At 45.7% G+C, this 22,164-nt stretch overlaps 1 protein-coding gene across 17 annotated transcripts in view; it reads right to left on the reverse strand.

Moving 5' to 3' along the window:
• The window catches only part of fhod3b (formin homology 2 domain containing 3b), a 612,757-nt gene that overhangs the window by 104,774 nt on the left and 485,819 nt on the right, over positions 1 to 22,164 (reverse strand). For 9 of the 17 annotated variants that reach the window (XM_072560537.1, XM_072560540.1, XM_072560541.1 and 6 more), the window contains 3 exons: positions 21,603 to 21,728; positions 8,498 to 8,632; positions 1,853 to 1,903 (listed from right to left, as the gene is read on the reverse strand). In XM_072560537.1, the coding sequence (XP_072416638.1) occupies positions 1,853 to 1,903; positions 8,498 to 8,632; positions 21,603 to 21,728 (312 nt within the window). The remainder of the gene's footprint in view (positions 1 to 1,852; positions 1,904 to 8,497; positions 8,633 to 21,602; positions 21,729 to 22,164) is intronic. The other 8 variants (XM_072560542.1, XM_072560550.1, XM_072560551.1 and 5 more) reach the window with 3 other exon arrangements.

Consider the following 22,164-nt stretch of genomic DNA (forward strand, 5'->3'; position numbering starts at 1 on the left):
AATCTGGAGGTTAACCCTATATATTTTCTGTCAGTACCATGTTGCAATTAGGTTTTTAAAATTATAATTCTTTGCATTTTATAGCTTTAAATTTAGGATAAATAAAGGTGGTGATGTGACTAGCTCTTGCAGAGTGTCTGAATACACATTTGGCTGGTTTGATTGTTAGAAATCAAAGGAGGGCTTAGATCGTCTTTCCTGAGAAGGTGGTACACAATACTTGTATTTGGAGACAATGCCAGCAGTCTTTGTGTTTGCAATGAGTAGATCTCTGAATCTCCCAAAGTCCCACAAAGGCGTCAAAGATATTGGCTTGTAAACAGTGTGCTGCAGTTGGTCCATTTACTTCTGAGACGAGAGAGAGTTAGACCGTCATGCAGCTAGTTAGCCATTCTACCTGTATACAAGGTTAATGTGTTTCAGGTAGTCATGGGGAAAAGAGGGCACTGGATACCATTTTACAGATTAGGTTACAGGGTTCCTGATAAAAAAAATCAACAAATCTCTCTGACTTTATGTACAATGGCTGATCCAAGAAATCCTCCAATAAGTGAGGAAGGCACAACATGGTTCTTCTAAGTTGGTGAATGAAACAGGAAAACAAGACATCAAAAGCTGGGAGCAATCAGAGTCACACAGCACTGATCCAACCCTTCGATCCAACCAGTTCATGCTGACCATAATCCCAAACTAAACTATCCCCACCTGCCTGAGTTTAGACAATATGCATTTATCCAAATATCTTTTAAACATTGTAACTGCACCCACATCCACTACTTCCTCAGGAAGTTCATTCCACACACAAACCTCTGTGTCAAAAAAAATTTCCTCGTCTTTTTAAAATCTTTCTCATCCCACCTTAAAAATATGCCTCCTAGTCTTGAATTCTCCACCCTTGGGGAAAATATATTTGCCATTCAGCTTATCAATACCCCTCAATTTTATAAACTGCTAAAAGGTCACCAAACAACCTTCTTATGTTCCAGTGAAAAAAGCCCCAGCCTATCCAGCCTCCCCTCATAACTCAAACCCTCCAATCCTGTTGGGGATTGCTTGAGAAAAAAAAATCTCATTCCACAGTGTGTGCACTAAATACAAAATAAGGCTGTTATTTTCTGTCATTAAAAGTTGCCTATGAAATAAAAATAGCTTTTTGTCATTTTAAAATAAAAATTAGAAGGTGGAATCTTGTCTCACTGTTCCAGCTAGAAGTTTCAAAGCAATTATTATCTATTGATCACAATACCTGCATGCACGCGACAGTCTACTTTTCAAAGTGTCACTGTGTGATAGATCATCATTAATGAAGATGAATGGGATAAATGATAGGTTTAGTTAGTACAACGGTGAGAGCAGTGCGAGGGTTAGTCCTCAGCAGTTCCGAAGTCAGAAATGTTCACTCTTTGTGGCAGCCTAAAGCACAACCATGTTACAAAATTACACCGGCTTGGAATTTCCTTCGAAATGGTCCAAAATCCCCAATACACCTTTGGCAAAAATACAAGGGAAATTTTGTTATCACTTAGCACAGCAATTTTTGGGACAGTTAGCTTAATACAACTCAACGTTTGATGCAATCAGGAGACACAAAAGTGATTTGCCTTATTTATTATATGAATATCAAAAGAAGCTACAAGTTATTGAATTTCAGAGGCATTCCTTAATCCAGTCAATGTGAAGGCATCCCTAGTAAACAGTTTTGGAATGACACTAGGATGTTAATCAAAAACAACCACAAAGATTATGGAAAAAATGTTAACTGCCGATAAAGTTGATTAGTTTCACCAAACCATAATCACTACTTCCCAAGTGAACAAATAGTTTGCGTGCACTTCTACTAGAACAGGCAAACCTTTCTTCTCTTGCCAGTCTTTGTTCTTCTCGTTTTTCTATATATCCTCGACTAAAAGGGCAGAACAGAGACAGAAACACAAATAAATTAAGTAACAGATAAGTTAAAGCAGAGAGGGAGAAGAGAGAGAGGGAGAAGAGAGAGAGATAGGGGAGGAAGAGAGAGAGAGAGACTGGGGGGAGAGAGACGGGGGGGTGCGGAGGGGAGAGACGGTGGAGAGGGGGGCGGAGGGGAGAAAGACGGGGGGGCGGAGGGGAGAGAGACGGGGGGGCGGAGGGGAGAGAGACGGGGGGGAGGGGGGAAGAGAGACACGGGGGGGGGGGGAAGAGAGACACGGGGGGGGGGAAGAGAGACACGGGGGGGGGGGAAGAGAGACACGGGGGGGGGGAAGAGAGACACGGGGGGGGGGAAGAGAGACACGGGGGGGGGGGGAGAGAGACACGGGGGGGGGGGAAGAGAGACACGGGGGGGGGGAAGAGAGACACGGGGGGGGGAGAAGAGAGACACGGGGGGGGGAGAAGAGAGACACGGGGGGGGGAGAAGAGAGACACGGGGGGGGGAGAAGAGAGACACGGGGGGGGGAGAAGAGAGACACGGGGGGGGGGGGAAAGAGAGACACGGGGGGGGGGGGGAAGAGAGACACGGGGGGGGGAAGAGAGACACGGGGGGGGGAAGAGAGACACGGGGGGGGGGGAAGAGAGACACGGGGAGGGGGGAAGAGAGACACGGGGAGGGGGGAAGAGAGACACGGGGAGGGGGGAAGAGAGACACGGGGAGGGGGGAAGAGAGACACGGGGAGGGGGGAAGAGAGACACGGGGAGGGGGGAAGAGAGACACGGGGGGGGGAAGAGAGACACGGAGGGGGGAAGAGAGACGGGGTGGGAAAAAAGAGACGGGGCGGAGGGGGGAAGAGAGACGGGGTGGAGGGGGGGAAGAGAGACGGGGTGGGAAAAAAAGACGGGGCGGAGGGGGGAAGAGAGACGGGGTGGGAAAAAAAGAGACGGGGCGGAGGGGGGAAGAGAGACGGGGTGGAGGGGGGGGAAGAGAGACGGGGTGGAGGGGGGGGGGGGGAAGAGAGACGGGGTGGAGGGGGGGGAAGAGAGATGGGGTGGGAAAAAAAGAGACGGGGCGGAGGGGGGGGAAGAGAGACGGGGCGGAGGGGGGAAGAGAGACGGGGCGGAGGGGGGGGAAGAGAGACGGGGCGGAGGGGGGAAGAGAGACGGGGCGGAGGGGGGAAGAGAGACGGGGCGGAGGGGGGAAGAGAGACGGGGCGGAGGGGGGAAGAGAGACGGGGCGGGGGGGGGGGGAAGAGAGACGGGGCGGGGGGGGGGGGAAGAGAGACGGGGCGGGGGAGGGGAAGAGAGACGGGGCGGGGGGGGGAAGAGAGACGGGGCGGGGGGGGAAGAGAGACGGGGCGGGGGGGGGAAGAGAGACGGGGCGGGGGGGGGGGGAAGAGAGACAGGGCGGAGGGGGGGAAGAGAGACAGGGCGGGGGGGGGGGGAAGAGAGACGGGGCGGGGGGGGGAAGAAGAGAGACGGGGCGGGGGGGGGAAGAGAGACGGGGCGGGGGGGGAAGAGAGACGGGGCGGGGGGGGAAGAGAGACGGGGCGGGGGGGGGAAGAGAGACGGGGCGGGGGGGGAAGAGAGACGGGGCGGGGGGGGGAAGAGAGACGGGGCGGGGGGGGGGGAAGAGAGACAGGGCGGAGGGGGGGAAGAGAGACAGGGCGGGGGGGGGGGGGAAGAGAGACGGGGCGGGGGGGGGAAGAAGAGAGACGGGGCGGGGGGGGGAAGAGAGACGGGGCGGGGGGGGAAGAGAGACGGGGCGGGGGGGGGGAGACGGTGCGGAGAGAGACGTGGGGGGGAAAGAGAGACGTGGGTGGGGGGAAAGAGAGACACGGGGGGGAAGAGAGACACGGGGGGGGGGGGGAAGAGAGACGTGGGTGGGGGGGGAAGAGAGACACGGGGGGGGGGGAAAGAGAGACACGGGGGGGGGGGAAGAGAGACACGGGGGGGGGGGGGGAAGAGAGACACGGGGGGGGGGGAAGAGAGACACGGGGGGGGGGGGGAAGAGAGACACGTGGGGGGGAAGAGAGACACGGGGGGGGGGAAGAGAGACACGGGGGGGGGAAGAGAGACACGGGGGGGGGAAGAGAGACACGGGGGGGGGGAAGAGAGACACGGGGGGGGGGGGGGAAGAGAGACACGGGGGGGGGGAAGAGAGACACGGGGGGGGGAAGAGAGACACGGGGGGGGGGGGAAGAGAGACACGGGGGGGTGGGAAGAGAGACACGGGGGGGTGGGAAGAGAGACACGGGGGGGGGGAGAAAGAGAGACACGGGGGGGGGGGGAAGAGAGACACGGGGGGGGGGAAGAGAGACACGGGGGGGGGGAAGAGAGACACGGGGGGGGGGGGAAGAGAGACACGGGGGGGGGGGAAGAGAGACACGGGGGGGGGGGGAAGAGAGACACGGGGGGGGGGGAAGAGAGACACGGGGGGGGGGGGGAGAGAGACACGGGGGGGGGGAAAGAGAGACACGGGGGGGGGGAAAGAGAGACGGGGGGGGGGGGAAGAGAGACACGGGGGGGGGGGAAGAGAGACACGGGGGGGGGGGAAGAGAGACACGGGGGGGGGGGGAAGAGAGACACGGGGGGGGGGGAAGAGAGACACGGGGGGGGGGAAGAGAGACACGGGGGGGGGGGAAAGAGAGACACGGGGAGAGAGAGAGAGAGAGAGAGAGAGAGAGAGAGAGAGAGAGAGAGAGAGAGAGAGAGAGAGAGAGAGAGAGAGAGAGACACGGGGGGGGAAAAGAGAGAGAGACGGGGGGGTGAAAAGAGAGAGAGAGACGGAGGGGGGGGAAGAGAGAGAGAGACGGGGGTGGAAGTGGGGGGGGAAGAGAGAGACGGGGGTGTAGGGGAAGAGAGAGACGGGGAGAGAGAGAGAGAGAGAGAGAGACACGGGGGGGGAGAAAAGAGAGAGATGGAGGGGGGGAAAAGAGAGAGAGACGGAGGGGGGGGAAGAGAGAGAGAGAGAGAGAGAGAGAGAGAGAGAGAGAGAGAGAGAGAGAGAGAGAGAGAGAGAGACGGGGGGGGGGGAAGAGAGAGACAGCGGGGGGGAGGAGGGAGAGGAGAGAGACGGGGGGGGTGGAAGAGAGAGACGGGGGGGGGGTAGGGTAGGGGAGAGAGACAGGGGGAGGGAGGTGAGAGACAGGGGGTAGGGGAGAGATGGGGACGCGGGGAAGAGCCGGGGGAGCGGGGGAAGAGCCGGGGGAGCGGGGGGGTGCAGGAGGGAGGGAGAGGGAGGGAAGGAGGTGAGAGGGAGAAGTGGAGAGAGAGAAGTTAGCAGATATTTATTTCCAGCTACTTGTTCAAAGTCAGAATTCTGCCGAGAAAACGTTCAGGATTAAAAGTGATGTGAAGAATTCTTTGCAGCAAAACACAGGCAGGATTTTTATACAAAAGATGATGGGCTGTCAGGAGCGTGCAGCAGAAGCACTATTATCCTCAAACACAGCAAATTAATTCCAAGATGACATAGGTCTGTACCTTCGTCAGGTACCAGACTTACATTTGTACAATGCTCTGTAAGTAAAATAAACTAGGTCATATGAATTAATAAGGCAGATTGAAGATAGTATGGACCATGATGTTGACAGCAAGAATGAAATCAGCAAAGCAACACAGTTTAACTGAAGGATGCTGAAGGTCAGGAAATAATGGTAAATCTAAGCCATTGATTAGTCCGATGAAACTGGAATGAGCAGTATTTCAGCAAACAGATATTTGTGTCGAAATGAGAGGCTGGAGCAAGACACTTAATATGCTACAGCAAAACAATATAGTGATTTGAGAACCAGAATAGTGACTAATTTAATTAGCAATAACAGAGTGGTGGGACATGGGATAATTAAAGGCTGTCGGATTCTGAATTAATTGATGTCTGTGGAGGATTGTGAAGCACAGAGAAGTCAATTCAACTGCTGGATGAAACAGGTTATTTTATCAGCCTCAGAAGGATGCAGGAGCACAAGTGGGAGATATTCTGGAGAGATATGGAAGTGACTCTTATTACAAACATCACAGGTCAAACAGCTGGAGCTAACTGGCAAATCAAACAACAGGGAGAGCGAGGCAACTCTCAGACTATTTACCCAATGCAACACTTTTGCAAAGCTTTGATTATCACTTTGAAGGAATTCATGTTAGTCGTAAGTGGAATTTTGGCCCTGATTTTGACCAAGATAGGGTGGATTCACAGCAAATGGAAAACAGACCAATTCAACAATAAGGTCTTGGTTGTTTTAACTCCCAGGCCTTATTGAAAGACAGAGGGCAGGCTTGTGACCTGGAATAGCAGAAAAAATTAAAATGGCCTCTAGGTTGCTCCTTGACACCAGTTGTTGGTTTTGTAGACAGCATTTTGTAGGGGCCTCACATTCATGAGGGCAAAGCTGCAGCTGGGGAGCAGTTCTTGGGGCTTGGATTACCTCTCCACACTGGAAAAATATCAGTAGAAGTGTTAAGGACACTTCAAGCACCAGCTCTCTGCCATCTTCACCTGGCTGCTTAGTGGTTTCAACAGTGCAGGTCGTTAGTTAACATTCAAGACCCTTCCAATGATATCATCAGGATTCCACATATACATCTAAGACCCCACACACTTTGGGCAACTTCCCTACTTGCCTGTTCAAAATATAGGATTAATTTTGGATTGCTAAGCCTCTGGCAGTTTTGCGGATTTTTTTTTGTGCTGCAGTTCATTTTCTGCTCAGGTTCAAATTGTAACCCGGTGGCTGCTAAAGACTAATGTGCACCCTGCAAACTGGCTGCTAAAGACTAAAGACTAAAGACTAATGTGCACCCCGCAAACTATGTTTGGATTCAACAGCACAATGTTTCTTTCAAATTTATCATGAAGTTGTGAAAGTTTTAGGCTTTATTGTAAGGAAATCTCTTTGTTGCTTGTTAACGGCATGAAATCAGGCTTGGGTTGGAGTGGAACAATGATGGGGGTGGTGATTATGGTGTGCTGCGTTCCAACTATCAAAGAATTCATACCCTCCCAGTTTATGATGTTTCCCTGCAGAAATAATACTCTATCTGTCCTATGGAATCATTTTAAAATACCTCAATTAGATAAGCTATCAATGCTCAAGGTTCCTAGTAACTTTGGGCAGCAATTTCTGTTTGGATTGGGACCCTGGAGTTGGGATCAGATGTTGTGCTCACGGTCAGTAGCCCTCTGGCATCGATTTTGGATGGGCCACTGAAACAAAAGCCAGTAAAACTGGCAAATGGGACCTACTGCTCGGACTTGCCTCCTATACCACATGGTGGAGGAGCTGTAAAACGAGTGTGTTCACTTCCAGGTATCACTGTTATCTTTGTGCTGGTTTGACCAGAGACCATGCTCCCCAGTTAATTAAGGAAGGCAGACTGTGCTGGAAAAGTCAACTTGAGAGCCTTCAGTCCTGAAGGTGTTGCGGACTGTTGTCTCGTAGTACCTCAAAACATTTCACTTTAAAAGAAGGCTAGACTTGCCAACACATGGATGTGGAGGAGAAACCTATTCGTAGAGCAGGCAGTGGGTGCAGCTTTGGCGATGCAGGCAGAATGGGGGTGCAATGGACATCCTGATTGGCCATGTCCAGGCACTCAAGCCTTGCAGGTAGTTAGCCATTCCACATCAATCTGGTCTTCCCAAAACTGGATTGATGGCAGGACAGTGGCAGACACCTGTATACTCCCTGGCAACATAAAATTATGCACCTACTGCCTCAAATCCCATCCCTTCTGGATTACGAGAAAATCCTATGTCTGGTCTTTCTCCCCCCAGTGATGGAAGGCAGATTGTAAATCTTTCCAGTCCAACACCACAATTCCTGTGTCAAGCACTTTGCAAGATTATTACCAATGCAGCTGCAAGTTTCTCACCTCCTCCTTTTATTATCCTGCGGTTGAAACCATAAGGTCTGGGGATTGGTCTATCTTCTATCTTATTGCAGTTTTCGTGAACATTTTTAAAAACTTTTAGTAAATCTAATGCATTCTTCCCCTCATTTTATCTCTCTGGTGCTGTCGATCTTTTAAGCCTCTTCCTCTGTGAAGATGTACATGAGTACATTTAACAAGTCTGTTATTGTTGACTACGTTATCATCCAGGATTTTCTTACTGGACCCACATTTCCCTTAGCCATCCTCCTCCTCTTAATATGTTTAAAGATTTTACGGCTGGATTTGATATCCTTTTCAAGTTTTTATCATATTTTTGCAGCTCTTAATACTTTCCTTGTGTTCATTTGTTGCCTTTTATAGAGCTTAGAGTCTGCAAGATTTGTACTTTGCGTAGTGTTTGTCTATGCTTAGTACATTCTTAACATAGAGCCCAAGCCAATTGTTCCTTCCTCCCATAAGCTAGTCACTTTATCTTTGTTCAAACCCTTGCTAAGACTGGCAACTCACCACCTGGAAGACAGCCAAGAGTCTCAGCTATAGTGGGGATTTCAAAAACAGAAGTGTAGTGTGCAAATGCCACTTTCCTGCAAATCGACACGCGCTTTGAAAATTATGTAGCATTATCATGCAAAAGAGACAAAGCTGTGTTCAATGATTCCAAACTCCTCTGCCTGCCCACCGTGTCCCATCTTACTTGAATCTGTTTCTTTCTTCACGTTCTATCCGTTGTAGTCTCTCTTCCCTCTCCTGACGTCGTTTCTCTCGCTCTGCTGCCAGTGACTCTTGATGTTGTCTGTAGGAAGAGGAGAGAAGACCTCCCAGCACTGGCCTGTGGATCAAATAGACAGAAGAAGCTGCGTACAGTATAGTCTCACTTTTTTCCCCCCACTTGCTGTGAATTTTTTTAAAAAGTTAATCTATAATTGCTCACTTTACTAATTTTCTGTTATAATCCCACAAAAAGCTACTGTACAAACATCACTTCCCAAACCAAGCAGATTGTTGCAAAATTCTGGCTATTGTGTAGATATCAAGGGTTGATTAGATTTTCTGCTGTAGCATTAAAAAACAGTCTTGGATAACCAGCTTACACAGCAACTAAAAGAACAAAGTCTCTGCTTTTGGCATCAACTCTAAGTGCAACATCAGAGCAGACTGCTGGGGTTAAATACCTGCTGCAACAATATTTCTGCTCCCATTTGGGATGACCTAAAGCTTTGAATTGAAATCCACACATTGACGCTCACATCAACATTATTTATGAGGAACTGAAGCACAAAAACTTCAGGTGGGCGTTTTAACAGAATCAAACAGAATGGAAACAGTCCCTTTGGTCCAACAGTCCATACCGAACGTAATCGCAAACTAAACTAATCCCACCTGCCTGCTCCTGGCCCAAATCGTTCCAAATCTGACCAATTCATGGACTTATCCAAATGTCTTTTAAACATTGTAATTGTACCTACATCCATCATTTCCTCAGGAAGTTCATCCCACATGCAAATCACTCTTTCCGTAAAAGATTTGCCCCTCATGTCTTTTTAAAATCTCTCTCCTCTCACCTTAAAAGTGTGCTCATTAGTCTTGAAATCCCCCACCCTAGGGAAGGGACAACTATCATTAACCCTATCTATATCCCTCATGATTTTATAAACTTCTGTAAGGTCACCTCTGAACCTCCTAAGCTCCAGTGAAAAAAGTCCCAGCCTATCCAGCTTTTCTTTGCAACTCAAGCCTTCCATTCCCAGCAACATCCTGGTAAATCTCATCTGAATCTTCTCCAGCTTAAATGATATCCTTCCTATAACTGGGCGACCAGAACTGGACATTGTACTCCAAAACAGGCCTCATCAACATCCTGTACAACCTTTACACAACTTCCCAACTCCTATATTCAAAAGGTTTGAGCAATGAAACCAAGTGTGCTAAACTCTTTTATAACCATCCTACTACATACGACATAGAACAATACACAGGCCCTTTAGCCCTGGATGTTGCACCAACCTGTGAAACCAATCTGTAGCCCAGCTAACCTACACTATTCCATTTTCATCCATGTATCTATCCAATGGCCATTTAAGTGCCCTTAAAGTTGGCGAATCTAGCACTGTTGCAGGCGGTGTGTTCCAAGCCCCTACTACTCTGAGTAATATGTGACGTAAACTTCTGTAAACTCTTCAAAACACACCCTGTTCCATAATGTTGAATCTCAAATACCGAGCCTTTAATGAGCTCTAGCTCCAACATTTGGACATGTTTTTCTACAGTGAATGTTGGACATGTTCTTGCAAAGGTTCTTCAGAGGGTTGGGGCCAAAATAAAAAACGCTGTCAACCACAGGTGAAATATTAGGAAGGTAAGCAATAGTTTAGGCAAGAAGTGGGAAATGGAGGAGTGAAGGATTTTAGGAAGGCAATTTCAGGGTATGACCCTGAGAGGCAAAAAACAAACCTTTCAATTAACAAGGTGAATGCAGCATGCAGAAAGCTCAAGTGATGGGGGCTCTAGCGGCACAGTATAGTTTCCTCCCCTCCAGACCAGGGGGCAGATGCCATTTGCCATGAGGTGTAGCTTTACACATCTGAACAGGCCAATTAAAAATAATTAAAACTTGAATCAGAATAGTCAAGAGCTTTCAGGTGATGCACAAACTGGAGATTCTTAGAGAGAGGGGAAAGGGAACAACATGAACGTAGAACACAGAACAGGCCCTTTGGCCCACGATGTTGTGCCGAACATTTGTCCTAGCTTAAGCACCCATCCATGTACCTATCCAATTGCCGCTTAAAGGTCACCAATGATTCTGACTCTGCCACTCCCACAGGCAGCGCATTCCATGCCCCCACCACTCTCTGGGTAAAGAACCTACCCCTGACATCCCCCCCTATACCTTCCACCCTTCACCTTAAATTTATGTCCCCTTGTAACACTCTGTTGTACCCGGGGAAAAAAAGTTTCTGACTGTCTACTCTATCTATTCCTTTGATCATCTTATAAACCTCTATCAAGTCACCCCTCATCCTTCGCCGTTCCAATGAGAAAAGGCCTAGCACTCTCAACCTATCCTCCATTCCAGGCAACATCCTGGTAAATCTTCTCTGCACCCTCTCCAAAGCTTCCACATCTTTCCTAAAGTGAGGTGACCAGAATTGCACACAGTACTCCAAATGTGGCCTAACTAAGGTCCTGTACAGCTGCAACATCACCTCACGACTCTTGAATTCAATCCCTCTGCTAATGAACGCTAATACACCATAGGCCTTCTTACAAGCTCTATCCACCTGAGTGGCAACTTTCAAAGATCTATGAACATGGACCCCAAGATCCCTCTGCTCCTCCACCTTATTAAGAACCCTAATGTTAACCCTGTATTCTGCATTCTTATTTGTCCTTCCAAAATGGACAACCTCACACTTGACAGGGTTGAACTCCATCTGCCACTCCTCAGCCCAGCTCTGCATCATATCTAAGTCCCTTTGCAGCCGACAACAGCCCTCCTCACTGTCCACAACCCCACCAATCTTGGTATCGTCTGCAAATTTAGTGACCCACCCTCTGACTCCCTCTTCCAAGTCATAAATAAGATTTTAAAGAATAGAATGAGATTACAAAAATTGTAGAGACTCAGTGGAGAAAGTAGCATATGACATAAAGGGGTACCTTTGCACTGACTGATCTTTACTGAAAGTGGTAAACAGGAGACCAGCCAGATGATTATAGGAATAGTGGAGTCTGGAATGAGTATGGTTGAGGAGTGGAGCGGAACAGTGATAGAGGGGAATGTTACAGAGCTGGTCTTTACAGTGGACAGCATACAGGGATGGACACTTGACTCAAACATAAAGAGGTCACAAACAGCGCACTCAACGGTTGAGCCCAAGACAGAGCTGGGCATGGGTTAATGGACCAAAAAGGAGAGAAGTGTAAGCCAGTTTTTAAAAACAAAAGCATGAACTGCTTCCAAGCTCGTGAAACCACCTCACTCACCCCAGAAAGAGTAGTCACTGACTTGGATTTTGACTGGGGAGCCATCTTAATTGACATGGAGGCAAGTTCACTGCCTAATTAGGTGCAGTGGATGGGCTCTTGAATCTGAAGGGCCAATTGCATTCCAGCTTGATATGCAGCAAAAGGTGTGATTTTGCATTTTTGCAACCAAGTGTGATGTATTTGCCACCCCAACTCCAAGATAATTCAACCAATCACACAGCAATCATTTCGAAGAAAGCCCGAGTTTAGGCATATTTTACAGTCTATCACAGACCTCAACACTGGTCCCCTGGGTCACCAGATGTTGTGTGCCAACTGAAATGCTCATTTTAGTTGATGCTTAATCCGAAGGGATCCAGTTATTGAAATCTTAAATTCATCATCTGCTCGTCATTTCGGGGTGGGTTTGGTAAGGGGAGGTTTTCGGAGGCCACCCTCGTTATTCATGTCTCCAATGTGCCCAAACTGGGCAAACACAGATCCTTCCCAACCTGGCAGGCAGGTCACACTTGCTTTTCCAGAAGCTTCTTTGTTGGCTGGCAGGTAATGAAGGTGGCGGTGAATTAAGGTCCTTCAGTGATCACTAACTGACCATTCATGGACTTAACTGCTTGCAGGCAAGGTGGTCTCAACTGGATCTTTCTTATCAGAACATAAAGGATGAAGTGGTGAGGAGGGAATGAGTATTTCACCAAGGTCAACTCACCCAATTTGTATTACTTCCCTATCACTTCCAGCAATCTTTCACATGTGGGCGGCACGGTGGCACAGTGGTTAGCACTGCTGCCTCACAGCGCCAGAGACCCGGGTTCAATTCCCACCTCAGGCGACTGACTGTGTGGAGTTTGCATGTTCTCCCCGTGTCTGCTTGGGTTTCCTCCGGGTGCTCCGGTTTCCTCCCACAGTCCAAAGATGTGCAGGTCAGGTGAATTGGCCATGCTAAATTGCCCGTAGTGTTAGGTAAGAGGTAGATGTATGGGTGGGTTGCGCTTCAGCGGGGTGGTGTGGACTTGTTGGGCTGAAGGGCCTGTTTCCACACTAAGTAATCTAAAATAAAAATGCCCTGTCACTGATTGTCTTTGTTTTAAATTTGAAAAATAGGTTTCATCACCATGATAGGTCACATCACTATGGTGAAGAGGGAAGTGAACAATCTCTCTAAAGACAGAAAGTTGATTCCCCACATCATGTTAAGATACAGTCTACATGCCTTTTGATGCTTCTCTGTCTGATGCTGGGTTCCTGACTCTAAGCAATTGGACTGCTCTCCAAGAAATTGCAAGAACTCTTCTGTCAATGGCTTAACAAGGTTTTTAGTGAATGTAATTTATTGGAATGGATCTTCAGAACCTTCTAGAGGAGGGTCACCTAACTCAAATACTGACTGTTTTCTTGCCACAAATGCTGCCAGACTTGCTGAGTTTCTCCAGCAATTTCTGTTTTTGATCTCCAGCATCTGCAGTTCTTCATTTTTAATTTTCTTCCAACCTCAGGTGCCAACCTAGGTAACCTTTGCATCACAGCCTTCAATGTAAACACACTCTGCTCTAAATATGAAAAGAAAACAGCACTCAAATTTCCAAATGCGAAAGGACAAACAGAGGTGCTGGTGGACAAGTCAACTGGAGATGTGGAAGTCTACAGGAAATTGCCAACAGGCATGCTGATGAACAAGGAAGGTAGCAAGAATGGTTAGGTAGGGACTCCTGAGGTTACAATGGGATACTGGCAAGAGATTCCATAGCTGTGATCAAACAGGTGACTTTTTAAATGAGAAAGTGAGGACTGCAGATGCTGGAGATCAGAATCAAGAGTGTGGTGCTGGAAAAGCACAGCAGATCTGGTAGCATCCGAGGAGCAGGAGAATCAATGTTTCGGGCATAATTCTGATGAAGGATTTATGCCTGAATCGTTGATTCTCCTGCTCCTCGGATGCTGCCTGACCTGCTGTGCTTTCCCAGCACTACACTCTCAACGGGTGACTTTTTAAAGGAAGCAGTGTTCTTGTGATGTTGGCATGATGGGCAAGGCCAATGTTTATTGCCCATCCCTGAATTAAAGAAGCGAAAGCCAAGTGAGCTAGGGAAACAGAGGGCAGGTATCAACTGAGGAAGATATGAAGAAAATCAAAGAGGGGAAAGTGCACTGGGGCAACAGTTAGAATGTAGTTTGGAAGTGGTTATGGCTGGTTAGATGATAGGGAAGGAGCAGGATCTTAACTGGATGCATTTAGACGGGGTGATGTGGGAGCGATAGGCAGTAGTATGTTCAAAAGCTCAAGAGGAGAGGAAAGGTGAAATGGCAGTAATTTTCCAAGGATTGAAAAGCTAAGGTGGTAGTTTTGAGAGAATGGGATGGGATGAGGAGAGGGTCAGTGACTGAAGTGGTTTTGAACAGAAGTTAGTTGAGTGTGCAATGAAGAAAAAACATTTAGTGCCAGCTATTGAGAGGCACAAAATGAAGTTGCACGGTTCAAGTGGACAGGGACAGTGTTAAGGTCAACTTGTTCTGAGGAAATAAAGACTCCATGCTAAAGGATCTGACACAGTTCTTTTTTAAAAAGAAAAGCAGACAAGACTGGGATGTTTCCAAGTTGACCAATGTAGTTTACTGGAAGTCCTACTTTCACACAAATTAGAAGCCCAGCCAAAATCACCCCCTCAACGATACAATTATAGCTGCAGTCTGCATTACCGTGCCATTAACAAGCATCATAACCATGGGGAAATTCTTACACGACTCCTTTCTCCCGCTCCCTTGCTCCTCAGGAAAGCGGTTTACATTAGAAGACATTACTCCTTTAGCACAGAAGAACGTAGTCAATCTCAGTGGGTTGACGTGATTTCTGAAGCTAAATAGATAAGACTGTGCGTCATTTTGCAACTTTATCACATCTCACTGAAGTAACCAAATACAGCTTATTATCAGTTTGTTTTAATGTTACTTTAAAGGGAGTACTGGGTGGCTCTAACTAAAACGAAGGCTATCTCTATTCCAGCTTCAGAACCACCAAGGGGGATGTGCTGGATGCATCTTTGAGCAGTGATGTTGAAATATATTTTAGTTAAAATAAATCTTAAGTCAGAGGAGGAGAATGTTGGCAGTGTTAATTTGGCAGCTGCATGTGATTGTTATCCTTTTTACTGAGTGTGAAAACATGTCAAAAATAATGTAAAAAAAATGCCTCATGCTGTACTCTTGCAGATTGTGTGCAGCATCCTGAAGAGTATCATATGGGAGGTTGCTCACTGAATGTTTACTGCAGTAAATTCACCAGCTATTGCTCAAGTGGTTCAAGTAGCTATTTTGTATTGCCTCAAAGAGAAGTGATACCATGCTGATAAAAACCTCAGTTGTACTGGGAAGAAAAGTAGGTAAAACTATTGTTACTTTCTAGTCAAACAAAATGTTTATCTTGGTGCTAATCACCAACAGGTACCCATGAAAGGAAATTACTTCAGTTAATGACTGAGTCATCAGCCATCACATGAGGCACTGAAACAACAATACTTAACGTGATCCTGGAAGCTAAATCCCAGGATGTCCAGGATAGAAATTGTACTTTTTAACATTAAAAAAAAATCACTTTACAATATTTGCTGAAAACCTCTACCAGCAAAATTACAACATATGAACTTGAAAATATGCTAATGTATTGAGATGGTAATAAGCATGCAGAATGTAGGTGCTGCTGGCTAAATATGATATACCTGCATTCACTCACATTTAATGAAGAATGATTGATTGCACACTGCCCACTGTATCATCACTTATTGCAATTTGTATCTAAAGTTAGAACCAGGGGTAATTTGAATATTTTACAGACTATGAATTACACTGGGAACAAAGCCAACATCATCTTCAGTAGCAAGGCAGCTGAAAGGAATCTGTTTTGTTTTAATTTGTATTGTGGGAGGAAGGGTAATGTTGGAGGGAAATCATTTTCATGAAAAGACTGTGACAACCCCAATAAACACTGCCAAGTGAGATGAGCACAATCGCTTGTTACTGTGACTCCTCATACTGCTTTTATTAGACAGCAAAACGTTTGAGTTTAAGCATCTAAATGTTTGCCTTTCCCTTCTACAGTAGCCTGCAGGAGAGCCAGAAGTGGGTGTCAGAAACAACCTGCTACCTTTGAAGATCCCCAGACGGCATGAGAAGTGGTAGCCCAAAGACACATATAAAAAGAAAATTAGACAAAGGAATGAAGCTTCTATTTAAAGCACACTTCAGGAAGGGAGACCCATTCCTTCCTATGAGTTGTTATTTCTGACAGGGCATTGACTGTCTGGTATGTTTTAAGTCAAATGGAAAGAGATTTGCGATGGGACTACTTTGGGACAATAGCCTTGAAAGTCAATTTTCTTTATCCCTTAATGATTGCCATAAATATATGTTTTAGAAATGTGTGAAGCCATTGCACATTTTGAAAATTAATTATTGATGTAGTTCAAGACGACTGCTTTCACAGACATATTTTACATTGTTTGACTGATTTGGCTTAACTGATAAGAGTTGGGAGAGAAGGACAATGTTCAGAGTAGACAACCCAGACAAATGCACTGAACTTCATGGCGACTCACACTTACACTGCCAATTAAAATGGTACTTGGACAGGAAAGTTAGCCAAAACATTAAAAGCACGGGTTCCAAAGGGGCCAGCCACAAGTTATACCTGGTTCTGTGGTCAGACCTGAAAGCTTGAACTTGTAGACCACTGGGCTCTTCTAAGTAATAAACTGACAAATCTGTTAGTCTACAGAGCACAAATGCTTTTGTTTGCCTGTGGTGCTAATTTTATCTGTGATGCCATGCAACAGGAGAGGTCTGCAGCCATTCACAATTTAGACTACAAGATCATGCGTGGCACGCTGGCTCAGTGGTTAGCACTGCTGCCTCACAGCACCAGGGACCCGGGTTCGATCCCAGCCTCGGGTGGCTGCCTGTGTGGAGTTTGCATTCTCCCAGAGTCTACGTGAGTTTCCTCTGGATGCTCCAGTTTCCTCCCACAATCCAAAGATGTGCAGGTCAGGTGAATTAGCCATGCTAAATTGCCCAAATTGTTAGGTGCATTATTCAGGGGTAAATATAAGGGGGTGGGGGGGTGGGGAAGAGAAACGAGTCTGGATGGATTACTCTTCGGAGAGTCGGTGTGGACTTGTTGGGCCTGTTTCCATACTGTAGGGAATCTAATCTAATCACCCGTCTTTATTGACAGGTTGCAAGTCACAACTAGTGACTTCTCATTCATGAACACAACTGGGACATAACTGGAGCTACAACAGGTGTTCCCTCCAAAAAGTACTTCGTTGTGACTGTAATGTTTATTCTTTTAACTGTGTCTTATTTCTAATTTATACTATGAATCACTAAGGTAATGCAACTTTCCTTTTTGTATCTAAGATTTATACCAAGGTACTTTGTACTTAAGGTGGTGCCATAAGAGGTGACATTGTAAACTTTTCACTGTCCTCCTGTACTTCAGTACATGTGGCAATAAAGGATATTCTATTCTAAAGTGCTCAGAGCTCAATACTACAAGGTTCAAGAATTTGAAGAGGCACCGTAAATTTAAATATTCCAAGCAGCAAACATTGTCTATGCATTAAGTTGCAGACCTGGAATATGGAAAGTTTATTTCGTAACTTATCAAAGGCATCATTTATTCTTGGAAAATTCTAAAGATGGAAAAGTGCATAATTATTGAATAATTTATAATCTTTGCATTTAAAAATAGATTAGATTAGATTAGATTACAGTGTGGAAACAGGCCCTTCAGCCCAACAAGTCCACACCGACCCGCCGAAGCGCAACTCACCCATACCCCTACATTTACCCCTTACCTAACACTACGGGCAATTTAGCAATGGCCAATTCACCTGACTTGCACATTTTTCGGACTGTGGGAGGAAACCGGAGCACCCGGAGGAAACCCACGCAGACACGGGGAGAACGTGCAAACTCCACACAGTCAGTCGCCTGAGGCAGGAATTGAACCCGGGTCTCTGGCGCTGTGAGGCAGCAGTGCTAACCACTGTGCCACCGTGCCGCCCAAATAGCTTAATTTTGGATGATTTTGTGAGGAAGTCAGATTGATACTAAATATTTTAATTCTGTTTTTGTTTTTGACAAGTCATTACACTTGCAGCTGCCCCTAGTTGTCCATCGCTGTTGTCCTGAAACCTGATGCTGGGTCTTCCCCTTCAGGTGCTACTATTCTGACCTTTATGATGTTTACCTGGCACAGGGAATTTCTGGATTTTGATCCAGTAATCATGAAGGAATGATGATATAGTCACTAAACTCAAGGCCAAATGTGAACTGGAAAGGAACTTGAATGTAAGGATATCCTGAATCTCCAAAAGTTAATTCTCATTCCCCAGTGCAGAGTGTTTGGAAATGTTGGAGTGTGTCATTATGAATATAGAATCTTTCTTCTCTATGAGTACTCTTTGACTAGGAATATAGTCTGCACTTGTCTATTTCTTGCCTTCTCAGTTATGGTGGAGAAATTGTAATTTCCTTTTGCATATCAAATGATATCATCTTTGGCACCTGACAAAGCAACCAGTACTAATGAAAGACATTCTAGTAATTGAAACAAAGTGAAAAAAGCCAAGTTCCAAGGTTTAGCTGCAAATCACCAAGTCCAACAACACTTTACAGCATTACAGGGGCAACATGGTGGCACAGTGATCAGCACTGCTGTCTCACACAGTGCCACAGACCCAGGTTCGATTCCAGCCTTGGGTGACTGAGTGGAGTTTACACATTCCCTTCATGTCTGCATGGATTTCCTCTGGGTGGTCCAGTTTCCTTCCACAGTCTAAAAGATGTTGGTAGAATAGCCATGGTGAATCACCCTGTAGTGTCCCGGGATGTGTCGGCAAGGTGGGTTAACAATGATAAAGTGTTGGGGGTCACAGGGATGGGAACTTGGGACTGGATGGGTGGTCTTTGGAGGGTCAGTGAAAACTCGATGGGCCAAATGGCCAATTTCTGCACAGCAGGGATTCTACGAACTTAGTTTTGCACTATCATACTTTCAGATTCCTGCTGCTTATTCAGCAGAAAGTGATAGGTTTGAACCTGTGAATGTCACACAGCATGGAACATGAACCAGAATGCAACAAAAGGCCATTCATCAACACAAAGCTTAAAACATTAAGGATTGCACCGGAGCAATTTGCATTCTCCTCTGCTCACCGGGTTGGGAAGAAAATGGGACTTTTTAAAAAAAATTAGGATCTCTCCACCTGATCATTAGTCTAATAATTTTGCAACTTTATACTGCATTTTTAAAGCATTGGATTATTGTTTCTTTAAAACTCTTATTAAAACTATGCCACTCTTTTCCCGGCCTCTTTGGGGTGGCAACAGGAAAAGCTTAGCAATCCAAGTCATGTAGTGTGCACTTAATTTGTGGCTACTCACTCATTTGAAGGCTGTGCCCAATCTGAATTCTCAAATTATGTTACTTTTGGAAGCAACGTGAGTATCTACTGACTGTGTAAACAAGGTTATTGTGTAACGACATGTTTGCTAACAACTAGTCATTTACTTGCCATCAATGACAAAGCACTCTCTCATTGCTATTAAGTTCACAAGTTTAGAAATGCGTCAAAATGCTTAGGCTAGTAGGCACAATTCAGACAGAGCAAAATGACGTAGGATTGGAAAAATTCTCATGAAGCATAAACTACAACACACACTAAAATGATCTATTTCTGTACCATGTACAGCCTCAGCTGCAGCATTCCGTCCAGTTTGAGGTGACGCATTTTAGGGTGAAAGGGGAGGCATTAGTAGAATGTGAAAAAAGATCCACAGAAATGCTATGATACTTCTGCAAGAAATATCCAGGATGATGGTACAGCAGACAAGTTAGGACGATTTTCCTTATAAAAGGGAAGGCAGAGGAAACTTCAAAATCATGAAGGGTTTGGACAGAGAATAAAAGGGCAAATTGTTCTCAGCCAGGAAAAATGGAGAATGAAGGGTGACTGACTGAAATTACTGAGGCTGGTACAATTGCAACATTTAAAAGGCATTTGGATGGGTATATGAATGGGAAGGGTTTGGAGGGATATGGGCCGGGTGCTGGCAAGTTGCACTAGATTGGGTTGGGATATCTGGTTGGCATGGACGGGTTGGACTGAAGGGTCTGTTTCCATGCTGTACATCTCTATGACTTTATGACTTGGTAAAAGCACAAAAAAAAATGGGAGAAAGCTTTTTCTAGCAGTAAGTGGTTAAGATCTGGAATGCACTACCAGAGTGTGGCTGATGGAGACAGGTTTAACTGAAGCATTCAAAAGACAATTGGAAAGTAAGAATGTGCAACATTACTGGAAATAAGGCAAGAGAATGGCACTTTGGAGGGCTGGTGCAGATAAGGGCTGAACAGATACTTCTGAGCTGTAACAGTTGAGACTTATAAATTTTTTGTAATTTCAAATCAATAAATTTAATAGCTTTTCTAAATGGACATGCTGACAGTTCAAAAATACTGAATTCATCAATATTTGGCAAACTTACTAATTTGCTTTCAGAGCCCTATACAACAGCACCGTGTAAATTCTCCAAATTCCAGTCATTGCGACTTAGCAAACAAGAACACTTAGCGAATAAGGAAGTGTGTATTTATAATAGATGAGTGGTAAATGCAGACCTCCTTCTCTCAAGGGTACTGATGAACCAGTGTTGTAAGCTGCAAACGCTGGAAATTGTGATTAAAATGGATGGCGAGTTAATACAGCTGGTACAGACATGATAGACTGAATGGCCTCTTTCTGTGCCATAACATTTCTACTATTCTGTGCAATCTGGTGTGTTTTTACAACTGTCTTGTTAATGTCTGGTCACTACTACTATTTACATTTAGTTCCTAATTCTCCAGAGATTGAGATAAAAACGATCAAGATTATTTGTTCATGTATCTGGATTGCTAATCATATAACAAAACTATTCTGTTCTGATATCCCTGTAAAAGGTAAAGATAAAGTTGCCGTAGTCCTACCGGACTATACAGCTGCACTGTCACTGGATGATGAGAGGTGGTTTAACGAGCAGGTCACCACAGCTCAGGCAAGAGGAGATATTCAGGAGAGTCTTTCATGGTGACCTTAGCAAGTACAGGAACTGAACCCATGATTTTGCTATCACTCTGCACTGCAAACCAGCAATTCAGCCAACTGAGCTAATTGACACCACCCTCACCAATCTCACTGTATCCAGTACATTACATCTGAATCCTGTAAATACAGAATGTGAATAACTTTTAAAAAAGCATGATTGCTAATGAACTGTGATACAATTTAGTGTATATTCTTAAAGTGCATGAAAAAAAATCGCTCCATACTTCTGTTAACCTTTTGAATCTTTTAAGGTAATCTTTTATCAAATATTCGATGCAAGGGCCATAGAACAATTACTGACAGCTTTTTAAAAAATGTTTGCAAAGATCACATAATCCAATACTGATCCTGCCTGATTATCAGGCTGAAATGTGCTTTGGATGAACATCTACAAAGCAAACAGAGGAGAGAGGCAGCAAAGACATGAACATTGGGAGGGAAATGTATTTTGAAGGAAAATGGAAAGCTGCAAATTCTGAAATTAAATCATGGCATGTTTGAAATGCCCAGAAGTGAGCATTTTAAAAGAAAATCTGTCATTTCTCATGAGTAGGTATTGAAAACAAAGTACAAATGATTATTTTAATTTGGACAGATCTGCTGTGTTTCCAAAAATGGCTTCTGCTTGAGCTATGAGGACTAATTCCAGGCGGCAGTATTTCCACAAACCTGTCAGATTTTGCCTCAGGAGCAGGTGAGAGAGAGGTCCTGTAGCGAGAGGCAGAGGCGGTGGGGGAAGCAAGCCCAGAGTAAGATCGAGATCCCGTGAAGGCACTGCTGCCATAGCTGCTGTATCTGCAGAGTACGTGAGACAGGAAAGGCACGGAGAGAGAGAAAAAAAAAGACAGAAGGGCAACAGTTAGCAGGCAAGCATGCTCAGAGCAACATCACACAGTGCAACAGAAAGAAGCAGACAAGAGACAGTTATGACTCTACCAGACAAAAAAGAAAAGCAGCAGAACATGTATGCAGAACAACAGTGCATGGAACAGTCATTGTGATGGTACTTTCTGAGCTGGCTGGTTTACCTTAAAATTCAGTATCTGTGCTTCTATCGACTATCCTAAGCTGGTCCTTATCGACAGCATCAGTTTTGCAACAATATTGCTAAACATTTTACACCATCCATGCGGTCAATGCAGATGAATAAAGCTGACACTGCACTAAGCATGTGGCCCAGATAGAGTGGACATGCCACATGCTTATGCATCATACATATACACACAATAGT

The sequence above is a fragment of the Chiloscyllium punctatum genome, chromosome 41 (genome assembly GCF_047496795.1).
Source record: "Chiloscyllium punctatum isolate Juve2018m chromosome 41, sChiPun1.3, whole genome shotgun sequence".
NCBI classification, from domain to species: domain Eukaryota; kingdom Metazoa; phylum Chordata; class Chondrichthyes; order Orectolobiformes; family Hemiscylliidae; genus Chiloscyllium; species Chiloscyllium punctatum.